This window comes from Rhagoletis zephyria, unplaced genomic scaffold (genome assembly GCF_001687245.7).
Source record: "Rhagoletis zephyria isolate East Lansing unplaced genomic scaffold, Rhagoletis_zephyria_1.1 Rzeph_scaffold_07381, whole genome shotgun sequence".
In the NCBI taxonomy this organism is placed as follows: domain Eukaryota; kingdom Metazoa; phylum Arthropoda; class Insecta; order Diptera; family Tephritidae; genus Rhagoletis; species Rhagoletis zephyria.
In genome coordinates this window covers 17,372-31,425 of record NW_016164464.1, presented here as the reverse complement: position 1 = coordinate 31,425, position 14,054 = coordinate 17,372, and the positions used below count along the sequence as shown (strand labels likewise).

The 14,054-nt window shown below is 34.9% G+C and overlaps 1 protein-coding gene and 3 non-coding genes across 4 annotated transcripts; all 4 read right to left on the bottom strand.

Moving 5' to 3' along the window:
- Positions 1 to 1,093: 1,093 nt before the first annotated feature.
- Positions 1,094 to 3,724, bottom strand: LOC108374135 (uncharacterized; the record flags this gene model as incomplete). Its single annotated transcript, XM_017630108.1, has 5 exons — positions 1,094 to 1,320; positions 1,423 to 1,797; positions 1,937 to 2,230; positions 2,268 to 2,543; positions 3,210 to 3,724. Coding segments are annotated over 5 exons (1,635 nt in total), but the record flags the coding sequence as incomplete, so codon positions are not given.
- A 161-nt stretch (positions 3,725 to 3,885) lies between these two features.
- Positions 3,886 to 3,983, bottom strand: TRNAY-GUA (transfer RNA tyrosine (anticodon GUA)). Its single transcript has 2 exons — positions 3,947 to 3,983; positions 3,886 to 3,921 (listed from the first exon to the last, which is right to left on the bottom strand). It is a non-coding gene; the product is annotated as a tRNA-Tyr (tRNA).
- Positions 3,984 to 12,500: 8,517 nt separating this feature from the next.
- Positions 12,501 to 12,601, bottom strand: TRNAY-GUA (transfer RNA tyrosine (anticodon GUA)). The gene is made up of 2 exons: positions 12,565 to 12,601; positions 12,501 to 12,536 (listed from the first exon to the last, which is right to left on the bottom strand). It is a non-coding gene; the product is annotated as a tRNA-Tyr (tRNA).
- A 563-nt stretch (positions 12,602 to 13,164) lies between these two features.
- On the bottom strand, positions 13,165 to 13,259 carry TRNAY-GUA (transfer RNA tyrosine (anticodon GUA)). The gene is made up of 2 exons: positions 13,223 to 13,259; positions 13,165 to 13,200 (listed from the first exon to the last, which is right to left on the bottom strand). It is a non-coding gene; the product is annotated as a tRNA-Tyr (tRNA).
- Between the last annotated feature and the right edge of the window lie 795 nt (positions 13,260 to 14,054).

Below are 14,054 nucleotides of genomic sequence, written 5' to 3'. Positions count from 1 at the left end.
ACACTTTGAAAACGAGTTTTGGGATTGTGGGCTGAAGGCTGCTCACACCAGCTGTTAGTGTTTTCGTTGACATTTCTTGCATCCTCTCGTTACATTTTTGCTACACAAAAACAAAACCACAATGCTTGTCCCCCATTTTCTTTTCATTAGCAACCTCTTACTTTCATTCTTATTTTACTTTGACCAGTCAATTAAAAATAAGTCCGAAATAGCGTATTGAAAATGACAAAATATGACTTCCACTTCGATAAATAATCGAAAAAACTAGTGAAGACACCGATTGGAATGAGTGGAACGTGAGTTNTGGACGAAAATACAAGTTTTATGTCGAAAACCAGTTTTAGCAACGAAAACATGTTTTCGATGTCGGTCAGAACATGGTAAATGCGCTTAATGTGTTTTTACGCGTAAACAAAAACAGCCCATTAAATCTATCCGAAAAACGGATTAACTGGCAAGACTGCACACCAGTCCAATTGGACATTCAGAATTTGACAGCTTTTTGTCGGCGAGCAAGTGGAAAAGTGCTTAATTGTTTGCCCTGTTTTGAGTTGATACAATTTGGATAAAATTTGTATAATTTGGCGATAAATGCGGTCAATAGAGGTGAGCCTTGCATCCTAGTTTCCTAAAGGTGAGCGTATAAAGTGCGCTGGAAGTTTACTTAAAGGTTTTGACTCAGAACAAAGGTATAAAGCAAAAGCATCCAACATTGATTTTTCGCCTTTAAGCTTTTGTCGTTGTCCTTTTTCTTGGCCAAAAGCAAGAGAAGTTGTCCCAAAGATCAATGAAAGGCAGGGGTCAAATAGTACGATTTTTTGTAAGTGACAAAACGTGATTCGTCACATACAATTTGTAATCTAAAGCACTGATAAGCAAATCAACAGTGCAGCGCGGGAAGGTGCATTTTTTAATTTATAATGGAAACTAACGGAGCGGAAAATCATCCAGTTGTGACGAGTAAAGATCCAAAAACTTTCATATAAAAATGAGAATAAAAATTAAAACTTATAGTACATACATTTATTTTCAACAAATTTAGTTTTGTTTTTACGACATACAAAAGTGATTTAAAAATTACCTATTACACCACTAAACGTTTGCCGTTACTCTATTTTTTTTTTTAGCATTTATTTAAAAAAGTATTACATCTTTCGTGATAAAGGCACTCCATAAATACTGTTGTTGGTGATGATGCTATTAACATTAGGCAATATACGACTACCTGGCACTATATTGGACGGCTCGTCGCGTGAATGATTGGACTTCTTTTTTGTTAGTTTTGTCTTTACTTTGCGTACAAACGTGTTGGAACTCAATGTGGACTTAATTGATAAGTTGGNCGGCTCGTCGCGTGAATGATTGGACTTCTTTTTTGTTAGTTTTGTCTTTACTTTGCGTACAAACGTGTTGGAACTCAATGTGGACTTAATTGATAAGTTGGTCTTATTGAGCTTTGAAGCTCCACCTGTGTTACTGTTTTGTTCCTTTTTGCATGCACCACCTGCTACTGCGCCACTAAGTGACAGTTGTGATTTGTTATTTCGATGCCCCTTTTTAATCTTTTTTGATGAGGATTGCTGCACTGCCGTGACTACAATGCCTCCTGTTTTGAAACGATTGACCCCCGGCACACGGGCTTTGGATGTATTTGACGAAAGTCCAGTATGCTGCTGTAGGCTGACGCTGCAAGTGCGCGTTGCAGTTGATTGACCATGATCACCTCGCGCTCTCGACCTGCCCTTGGTTAAGCGGGAAATAAGCTGTGATGTATCGGCGATTTTTATAAGTCCATTGCTAAAACGAAAAAGTATATATGTGCATATGCATGTATTTAGCAGCAGACGAGTTGGATATAAAAATAATTCTAAATAAGAGTTTAATATTCCAAAATTACACATATGCACATATGTATGTAGTTATTTTTAAAAATTACCTTCTCCGTTTCACCTTATGCTCGCCGACTGCTGCCTCCTCTTTTGTAGGGGTTTTTAAGTCCTTTTTCACTTGCGAAACTTTTCTAAATATACGCAGGGTCCGTTCATCATCAAAAATTTCTGGCATACCCAGCGTCAAAGCGCCCATTTGAATATCAATTTTTCGTGTTAGTATTGGCGAAGCACTAAGGTCTCTGGCCACAAACGTTTTTCCCACATTATTTAGTTCCTGCTGCCAGTGTAGCAGCTTTTGTGAACAAGCACTGTAAGTCAATATTTCCTTATTCGCAATACTATGTAGAGTTACATGTATTCCGCGTGTAAACTTACTTAAGAAAAGCCTCATTGTCTGCTTTTCGGTAGATAGAATCGTCTAATTTTTCTCGTGAGGGTTTTTTCATGCGTTCATACGCCGCATGTCTTGATTGTTGCCCAGCTGGGTGCTGACGCCGCACTATTTGTTGATTCCATGAAAGTGGTCGCGGATGCTCTAGAGTTTCTCTGCTCTTGTCAGACTTTACACCAGCCCAATACCTTTTCTTCAGCGATAATTTCAAATCTAGTTCTTCTATTTTACTTTCGTTGGGACTATAAGAGCTCGAGAATCTAAAATCAAAAGATAAATACTTATTTATCAAGAAATGCGTTCGGACAGCCCGATCTAAAAGTAGCCTAATACCCATACATTTACATATATCAAGGAGTACCTACTCAATTGGTCAAACAACCAATAATTTAAAATATGACACAGTACTACGACCACGTTGGTGCATTCGCTTATTAAGCAAATTATGATTAGTAAGTGTCAGCATATTTTAATTCCAGATTCCAGTCACTACTAAATATTCTTGTAATAATAATATAATATAAAACCATTCATGTAAAATTACAAGGTTGGCGAATTTTACATACATAGATGTACATAGACGGCCGCTGTGGTGTAGTGGTAAGCAGTGCGCGCTTCCACTCCGAAGCGCCTTGGTTCAAGCCCTGGTCAAAGCCACTTCTCAAAAAATTTAGAAAAAAAGTTTTCTCTTAACAGCGGTCGCCCCTCGGCAGGCAATGGGAAACCCNCCGCACTGATGAAAAATGGCAACATTATTGCAACTGCCCAACTTATAATACATTGCTAGAAATTCACACAGAACGTGATACTTTAATAATTCGCGCAACACTGCGGTTGTGATTGCAACTCGAACAAGCCCAAAGTAATAATTTTTCTTCCATTGGAGAGTCTTGAACGCCCTTTCCCATAATCACTAATCCACTCACTTTTGTCGGGCCATACACACCGGTCTAGACGCATTATTGTTGAGATTATGCCATGAATTAGTGCGTCTAGCCGCCTTAAAAGTCACCGGAAATTCAAGAATACCGAGCGCATCTGGTTCCGTATGGGAGGTCGCCATATTTGGCTTTATAGTGATTTTCGTACCCTTTGATGGCGATGTAATAATCAATTCAGGTGGCATTTTAGCTCTACCTCGTCCCGTTGCATTATCGCCAATTTCCTCCATATAGCGGCGTTGCAGCTCACTTTGTAAAAGACGACGTGCACGTGCGCGTGGTACAGTGCAATATTGTGGCACACAATCGTCTCCATCAGGTGCGTTTGGCTCCTCGTCGGTGGAGAATATCAAATCGGCACTAGGGTCAGTCGTGGGAAGATCCAGTGCTATTCGAGTTTCGCTGCGTTTGCGATGACTATGTGAGCGACGAACGCGTAACTTACGATGCTGAATGGAAGACAGAGGAAAAGAAAGAAGAAACAAAATAAATAAATTAAATTATTGATGTGGTCGGTTAAGATTATATAAAAATTAAATAGCGAACACTTTTCTTCTTGTTTTGTTCTGTATGCGATTTTGACCCATGTATGTATGTGTTCAACAACAAGTGAACAGTGTTACAGTTGTGAAAAGAGTGACAAATTAAAAAAAAATGTTACTCCTTCGAGCCGGATTTGAACCAGCGACCTATGGATAGCTACGATTCGGCTTAAAATTTTTCTACAGTCCACCGCTCTACCAACTGAGCTATCGAAGGTGCTGCCCGCTCGGTGTCAAATGTAACATATCAAATTAGGGGGCTTAATTTTTGCAAAGAGGCTATATACTTCAATTAGTTGCAGGAATGAATGCGCAAATGCTATCAAAAAGTTCTTCCTAGCAATAGCTGACTGGACGATTTTAGTTGGTAGTTCATTCTTATTTTCGGCAGAAATTAGCAGATGAGAATAGAACAGGCAGAAAGAATGCAGGGGAAAAGCCCAAACTAAGTTTATACACATGTATGCATGTATGTAGTAGAAACCCTGCTGGAAACGGGGCTAGTTTATAGCAAACTTTTAACTACCCAGCAGTTAACTAGTTATATTTTATTAACTACTTTTGAAGGGCGATGGTCGCTAAAAGTGAGAGCTGGTTTAGTCTGCATTAGATGTCAACTTTCTTGTACCACTTTTGGCATTCAATAAAAAAGATTATTTAAACTGTTTAAATTTTTACTTATTTGCTTTATGTAACTCGTACATATATGTTATTTGTTTACATTAGTCCCTTACTTGAATTCCAACATCAAAATGATAACATAAAATTTCAATCTTTATTATATATATCCTGAATTCGAGAAAACATCTGCTGATTGCAGAAAAGAGATGTATTCAAAGTACGCACGACTTTACAATTCACTTAAAAAAAGTTTTATCATAGGAAGTTAGGCATTTATCGAAATCCCACAAAAAAAGCGACCGATAGGTCTGATATTTTGTATTAATTGATAGTTTNAAAAACAAAAAATTAACAATATTTACAAGAATGCATACATAAATCAATAAACAAAACCTTTTCCCTCATAACGATTGAAAAGCCACATGCTATAATGACTCTGCTTACGACGTAATACCGAAGTACNTGTATTCGGATTTTGCTACGAATCGTAGAAATAGTATGCGTCAATCCGAATGGGCCTGAGCACACTAGCCTGCGCAGTCGGACTGAGCAGTCCACCACCAGCATTGCCGTTTTGGTCCAATTGGACCAAAATTGGTAGGTTTATTCTCCTTTGGTAGCTTGGTTGGTTTGATGAACCTTTTGGTAGGCAAAAATGTTTTGAAAATACAACCGAATTGAGCACTAAAATTTGTTCGCTTAATTTATGTTTACACGTTCAAAATATTGCTTTCACTTTGTTAAGCAGACAANAATCCCAACAAACGAAAATCATGCCCTAAGTAGAAATGAGCAAACAAAATATGTTTTCATTATATAACCTCAAATATTGTCAAAAACTGTGATTTGGCNACTAAAATTTGTTCGCTTAATTTATGTTTACACGTTCAAAATATTGCTTTCACTTTGTTAAGCAGACAATTCTGCAAACAAAAACTAACTTCCCAAAGCTATGATCGATCAGCTGTTGAAATAGAACGAAAAATTACTTATCGTCTTGAAAAAAAATTGATGATAGGCAATTTGTAATGTGTGGGTGTATTGGTAAAAAGTTGGNGAACGATGTGTTTTACTCAGGTGGTACAAAAATAAAAATTTTTACAAATAGAAAATAAAAAATGAAATAGACTTACTCGCATATCTACTAGCATTTTCAACGCGAATAGAATTGAACAAGGTGAGTTTGCAAGTTCAGCTTTTTATCAATCATGGTTTTATTTAAATGCATTTAAATTTGTAGATTTTTGTAAATTCAGTGCTGCCACAGCTTTAAATATTTAAAAATTATTTCAGGTTTTAACNTATGTGTAGTTTTTATTTTGGCTGTTAATTTGTGCTGAAAATCCCGTAAATTCAAGAAATCTAGCTTTAATGAGGAAAAAAAGTTTGGTAGTTTCCAAACTGATTTTGNCAATAATATGTGTAGTTTTTATTTTGGCTGTTAATTTGTGCTGAAAATCCGGTAAATTCAAGAAATCTAGCTTTAATGAGGAAAAACAGTTTGGTAGTTTCCAAACTGATTTTANTCCGCGAATTTCGCGGACTGAAATGAGCGAGGTAAACTCGAACTCTCTTCCCCCGCTTATCTCCACAAAACNTAGAAAACATGTTGTCTATGTGTGCGTGTCAGTCCACCGTCAATCCGCGAATTTCGCGGACTGAAATGAGCTCTTTATACTCGAACTCTCTTCCCCCGCTTATCTCCACAAAACCGGTTTTAGGCGGACTGAGCAACAATTCAACCAGAAGCTGACGTAGAAGCGCCTATGTTTACCTTTTTGAATCCATTGCCATAGTGCCCGCTTACTCTGCTGCTATAATTGCAAATACATCAGAATCCATAAATTTCCTCAAAATATGTAAAATTAAGCAATTTTACAATAAACAAGCACATGATGAGTGTTTTTTTAATTTCTTTCCACTTTGTTTTCCTTCATTCAGCTATCTTCGAAAAACAACTGATAGCTGGCAATGCTGCACATGTTTCCGCAAGGGTTGCAGCATGCGGATTTTTCCTTTTTAATAGCGTAGCTACGAATTACGAATTACGAAAATTCGGGTTCTAGAATAAGGGGGTACGTTTGTAGCATTTATGTATGTACATTAGACTGCATCACCAAAACAATTTGCTGGTTTTCCGCCAGGATTACAAAATTTATTATATTTTAAGACTCGCCAAAATATATCGGAAAAATATTCAGATTTACTTCAGCTGGACCGATTGGAAAATACCTCCAATAATGGAGTTCTTTATGAATAAAAATAGTTTCTTAAATTCTGTTAAAGTTAAAGTTTTAAAAATCTACATAAAAATATTCAAAAGTTTTTTCAACGGAATCATAATTATGAGATTTTCGATGCTGTTGTTCCCCTTTTTTCTAAGAAAAACTTGAATAACTGGGCCAAAACTATACCGATTAGACTTGCAAAGTATCAGTTGAAAGGCATTCTCTAACCTTTTTTATTTCTTTGCAAAAAACTCTTTCACGTTCCAATTTTTTCTTGAGCAAATACCAACACCTGGAATGAGGATCGTTTGTCTTACCTTTCTCTTTCATGTTTTGAATGAGCTTATTTGAAAAGAAATAAAACGGGTGAGAAAATTATATTTCAAAGATACCTTATAAATCTGGATCGGCTGAAGGTTAGGCTGAGTTATTCAAGTTTTTTTAAACCAGCCTTTGAAAAAAGTTCAAAAAACAGCATCAAAATTCTCATTATTGTGATTCCGTTGAAAATTTTATATCCGAGCGCACTTGTGCACAAGGGTATTATAACTTTGTTCACATAACGGTTGTTTGTAACAGCCAAAATGTATCGAGATAGATATGGACAAATGTATACATTAATGATCAGAATGAAAAGAGAAGTCGATTAAGCCATGTCTGTCTGTCCGTCCGTCTGTCCGTGTACACGATAACTCGAGCAAAAATTGAGATATCTCAAAGAAATTTGGTATGTAGGTTGCCCTTTATCCAAGGTAGGCTGGTATTGAAAATGGGCGAAATCGAACCGTAACCACGCCCACTTTCCATACAACGGTATTTTCGAAAAATGCAAAAACTGCGATATTTCAGTAAATATTAGATGCAAATTGTTGAAAATTAGTATGTGGAGTAGAATTTTGGTAAAAAATAATATTGTTAGAAATTTTTGGAAAATGGGCGGGACCCCACCCACTTACGATGAAATGCTGTATCACAGTAGCCGCTTCACCAATCCTTGCCAAACTCGGTACGAGGCTTGGGTGGGGCATAGCTAAAAAATCTTTGAAATCAGGCAATAACCACGCCCACCTGCCATATAACGGTAATTTACAGAAACACGAAAACCGCGATAAATCAGTAACTACTGAAGCTAATTCACTTAAAACCGATGATTGCAATAAACACTTAGCTGAAAATTAGAATATTATAAATTTTTGNGCCATATAACGGTAATTTACAGAAACACGAAAACCGCGATAAATCAGTAAGTACTGAAGCTAATTCACTTAAAACCGATGATTGCAATAAACACTTAGCTGAAAATTAGAATATTATAAATTTTCTGATAATGGACGTGGCCTATTTAGGACCACAAATGTGTATCACGGTAACCGATTTATCAATTTCCACCAAACTCAGTTCACTTAAAAACCTTGGTACGGAAAAGCAATTTGTTGAAAATTATTCAAATCGGACTAAAATTACACTCGCTTCCCCTATATCGTTGGATTTCAGAAATACTAAAACTCCGTTATTTCAATAACTGAGGACGCTAATTTACTTCAAGTTAATAGTTACAACAATCTCCTAACGATAAATAATACTGCTATAGACTTAAAGGAATTGGCCGCAGCACCGCCCACTTTATAATTACAAAGGTGTACCTCTGTAACCAATTAATCGATTTGTACTTAACTAGGTTCAATTATATCATTAAGTCTTACTCAGCATATTACTGAAAACGTTTGAAATCGGGTAAATACCCCTACTTATCATGCAAAGGTAGTTCAGTGAAAGTTGAAACGGCGATATTTGATACCTGCGCCGGTTATATAAACTTCGGTTTCGCCCGAACTTATACTTCTTTACTTGTTTTTAATATTTTTATGCAAATTTTTTAAACTTAGACTATTTTGTCATCTAAGGGGATTTTTTGCAAAAAATACTAAAAAAACTGTTTTTATTCACAAAACACTAAGATTTTGGAGGTATTTTCAAATCGGTCCAGCTCACGTAAATTTTAATATTTTTCCGAAATCTGTCGTTGAAAGTCTTAAAATATAATAGATTTTATAATTGCGGTGAAAGAACGGTATCGATTTTTTTTGTATGGGGCGTGATGCAGTATAATTTACATATATACATAAATACGTATGCATTTGGATCAAGACAAACATTAACAAAAAAAAAATTTTAGCAGAATTTTGTATAGAAAATTGTTTTCCTTAAATAAGAAAAAAATACCAAAAAAGATTGTCTTTTGGGAAATAAACACATTTTTTTTAGATAAAATAATGTATATTTTTTTTAGTAAATTTTTGTTTAAAAAATTATAAAATTGTGGAAAAAAATATTTCAACAAAAAATTATTTTTTTATGAAAATATGAAAACAATGTTTATTTTTACGTTCTCAGCTAGTTTTTGATTTGATATCAGAATGGCTTATTTAGCCTCAATGAATGCCAATTTACAACTACACATCGTGGGCTGAGTAGAAGATCGCCCTATTTCTGCAAGTGGTTGAAGAACGCCGTTTATCAAAATTTGATTCTAAAACGCCCTGTCTCGGAATTAGATCGAAGAACACCCTATCTCAAACTTCGGTTGAAAACGCCCTATCTCATCTGTCGATTCAAAAACGCCCTATCTCAACATTCATCTCATTTTCAGTTGAGATTCCAAAGGAGGCGTTCTTGAAAAGTTTTCTGAGCTATGGCGGTTTCAAACCGGCTGCCGAGACACGACAATAAAATCGGAAGTAGACAAAAACAAAAATAATCCACATAGCTGCAACCTTTGTTAAACAATAGGGGTATTCTCTGAGTCTTGCAAAGGCCTTGCATGGTGCACATATTGCACGGATTGCACGGTAAAAACCGGTTTTCGTATGGGACAGCTTTGCAAACCGTGCAATCCGTGCACCGTGCAAGGGCTTTGCAAGACTCAGAGAATACCCCTAATATATTGTTCATTATCCTCACTAACACATGGAAGCAAAAAAAAACATGATTTTATACTGAGTTGCAAATTGCTGAGATTAAATGAAGTACACCCCGGGCAGAAAAATCTGTAAATATAATGGCACGTGGTTATAGTCAAAATAAAGTCCCCTCTTTTTTGACACATAATAATAGATTTGCGCTTACACATATGTATGTTAGTGTTTTGCCTATTTGCCGCGTGCGCCTTGATGTTGTCCTAAAAAGCGAAGGGACCATTGCCTGCTAAGGCAACCGCTATTAGAAAAAAACCATTTTGGTTAGGCAAAGATGCCGATTCCTTAAAAAACTGAATATAAATTCATTCAAACCAATGTTTTTGGTAAACTTTGATAAGAACAAAAGCAAAACATAAACAAATAACATTACAAAACAAATAATCATTCAAGAATCTATTCACTTATTTTTGTAAATATATATTAAAAGTAGCCTATTATGCATACTATCATTGCAATACTTTGTTCCATAGTCCTTTTCTTAATCAATGTTATAACAAGAGTGCATTCGAAATCACATTTCTTAGTTGTACTCATAGTAGTAACAAGTTATTTTTTAGCAAACAAAACCGACTTCAACTCCCATATAAAAAAAAATATATGTATATATATCTCATGATCCACTGATCGGATCTTAACCAGATTAGTATGGGACCACCTCTGAGACACTACCTTTCCGATGCAAAAAGAATTATCGGTTGACGTGGTCCAAAGATATGCGGTAACATACATAAAAAAAAAAATATATATATATATATTCCGACGAACCTCCTCCTGAAACCTCCTCCTTTTTTGGAAGTCGGTTAAAAATATAAAGCTTCTGCTGATTATAAAGGTGTTGTATTGAATACAATTTGTTAATAAACAGTAACCGTAGATTTTTAGTGATAGAAATGAAATTAGCTTATTTGTACGGAATAGTTCCAGTTTACCACAAATCTTAGTTTGTTATGTTAAATTTTGGAGAATTTAAATGATAATTATAAAAATACCTTTGTTAGCACTAACATCTATGTTGATTAAAACAACAAAAGTTTTAAGAATACATTTATTTAAAAAAATTTGAATGAATTATATATAATGAAATTGTTTGATATTTTGTGAAATTTAATTACTTCGGGTATAGGCTTTGTTGATGTTCGGAAATGAAAATGATTCATAACACTTAATTAGTTTTTGTTGTATGAATGTATATCATTAAATAAAATCAAGTGAAACATCGATTTATGTGCGAGTTGACCTAAATTTTAGTACCTAAATTGAAGTTCCACTGAAAATTCCCAATACTGCTTCAATTAAAGTAAACAGCAAATCAAAATAAATAAATTTGTGCGAGTTCATCTGACGTGGCCTAGATTGTACGTTCTTAAATTTGAACTCAATTCCTGATGATAAAATCATGTAATATGATATTGTGGTAGCTTTTGGATTATTATTGGATTATTTCGGGTATTATTATATATTGCAACTTTACAGCAAAAACTGATTCATGTATTTGTGTTGCTGGTACGTGTTACTTTTACTATTGAGTGGACGATATCGCACAAACGATCGACCAATTTCTGGTTTTCATGAAACAAGGCAATCTCAGCACGATATTGTCGGGACGATTGCCCAGGATAATCCGGATATTAAAATATTCCAGATAGAACTCCCTGCCCTACTGGGTATGCACTGAATACGTACGAGTATGTACCCAGCTAGCAAAGAAGCGTCCGTTTTGCCTACTGCGTTTTTCGTAAATTTTTCGTATCCGGACAAATACGGACACCGTTAAATTTTTCGCATAGGGAAAATCGTCCGAAAACCATCATATTCCTTGAAAAAATAATTGTAAAATATTTTACTTAAACTGACATTCGAAATCATGTACATACATATGCTCGACTGCCATCAGACGCATGTTGCATTAATACCTAATTAAAACAGAAATAATATCCGAACCTGCCTGTAGATATTTGATTTTTTTTTAGGTTTTTCCAAGGATCAATGCTTCGAGAAGCAAACAAATTTACTAGGAAAGAAAGTTGCAACAATTTTTATTTTTTCCAATTTAAATTTTTTATTTTTTATAATTTTTTGTATTTCACATGGCACGCTTTGATTTAGAAGAAAAAATTCAGAACAGTTTTTGACACTTTCGATACCAGAAGCAACAACAAAATACACGCAAATGTTGTTTTTGCTCTACTGATACTACCTGTTTAATGTTCCTTGGGTTTTTCGTAACAACATATGTAAGCATGTATGAATGCAAAAAAGGATATGTTAAGTCCAGAGCGAACGCGTATTCCACAAAATAATTTTTTGAAACTTTTCAAAAAAGGCTGCCGTTTTGAAACCATTTTCGACACTTTTCTAAATATACTTTGTCGATGCACACCTTAGTGGAGAAAACGTATCGGAAAAACGCCTGGAAATGGAATCAGAAAACGGATGAAACATCCGATTTTCGGATATTCTGCTCGATATTTTGCTGGCTGGGTATTATGTATGTATGTAAATACGTATGTATTTAAATAAAATTTGTGTATCTTCAATTTTGGAGTAGAGTTACACATTCGGAGCAATAAACAAAAATAAACAAGCAACGTAAGCGATTTTTGTGCTAAGAGTAGCAAGATCGGAAACTAACGTGGCTGAGGACATTCAGTTTTCAAACCCAGTCGTGTGCAATATACATAACTGGATAGAAATGGAGCAAACAAAAAATTTTATTATAAAAATTAAAAATTTTCTTGATTATATTGACACGAAAAACGGCCAGTGCAAAATTAATATAAATGTGTATACATGTGCAATTGTACATAAGTATTGTTATCCATACATAGATAGGCATAAATTAAGATCATGAGTTTTGTGAAAAAAAAAAATTAAGTGATCGTACAAGGGCGGAAAGGAAAAAAACAATCCTTCGAGCCGGATTTGAACCAGCGACCTATGGATAGCTATGCGCTTTGGCTTTCAAATTCCTCTACAGTCCACCGCTCTACCAACTGAGCTATCGAAGGTGTTGTCGTTGTTGTGTCAAATGGAACATACAAAATCAAACAGTTATCGTCTTTGCCATCTTTAATCAGCACTTCGTTTACTTTTGGTAATTATATATGTACATGCGACTGTATATTGTGTTAGCAACAGAAAGAAGAAACAAATAAAAGATAAAAATGTTCTTATTGAGAAATTACATGTGCATAGCCGTTAGTATACTGAAAGGCAAAAAAGCCACAACTAACTAAAATTATGTTTTGCATAAAACGATGTGGGGACTTACAATTCGTTGAAACGCATCATAAGCAATCAAAAAGTGAATTTTGGTTTTTAGTTAGTTACGGCTTTTGTATTTCAGCGACGCGAGAGTTACCCTTTTTCCATACTATAATAACGATATAAAGCTTTGATGTAAAATTTGCCAAACAGGGAATTTCGCATTCGCGATGGCCTATATACATAAATTTTTTAAATACCGCAAAAAAGGAAATTGATGCTCGAATTCTGAAGCTACATTAATTTCATTGTTGCCTCTGTTAAAAAAATTTTAAATAAAAGCTAAGTTAAATGAAACAAAATTAAATCCTTCGAGCCGGATTTGAACCAGCGACCTATGGATAGCTATGTACGCCTTGTATCCTCTACAGTCCACCGCTCTACCAACTGAGCTATCGAAGGTGTTGTGGTCGCGTTGTCAAATAGCAGTCATCACAGAGAGCTTTTTATTAAAATTTTTTGAAGCTTATTTTAAGATGGTATAAACTTATCTAAGTTCTGTGGTATAAAANTGTTAAAAAAATTTTAAATAAAAGCTAAGTTAAATGAAACAAAATTAAATCCTTCGAGCCGGATTTGAACCAGCGACCTATGGATAGCTATGTACGCCTTGTATCCTCTACAGTCCACGTATAGCAGAAAAGCGCTTTCGTTTTTTGTTTGGAGAGTTCCTCCATGCAATCGGTTCTTTACCCCACTAACAAAAAGTTTTTGTCTTAGCTAAGTTGATTGAATTCGTGCGACTTCTATGGATAATGTGGATTTTGTGGATTCTATATTTTGTTTTCGTTAGGAAAATACCTATGGGCGAATCTCCGGAACCGTATGCTTTTACAGAGAACTTATAACTTCTTATAAGTGCTCCATTTAAATTAATTTTATTAATGCAATTTTACTTTTTATAAAAAACTTGGACCATTTTGATAACAAATGTGGCAAGTTGTTGTAACTTATTTAATTATTTTTATTTTAATGTCATTTTAATTTTTATAAACAAAGTAATTAAAATAACGTGCCACTTTGTTTACCTTTTGTACTTTTTATAAGCTTTTATTTAATTTGGTCATCCCGCGGATATAATTGGTTAGGTATGTATGTATGTACTAAAGGTCTGCATCGGAATTCAGTTTGCTTCACTGTGAAGTTTTTTTCAAATATGTAAACTACTCATACTTTAACAAAGAGGGCATGGAAGGA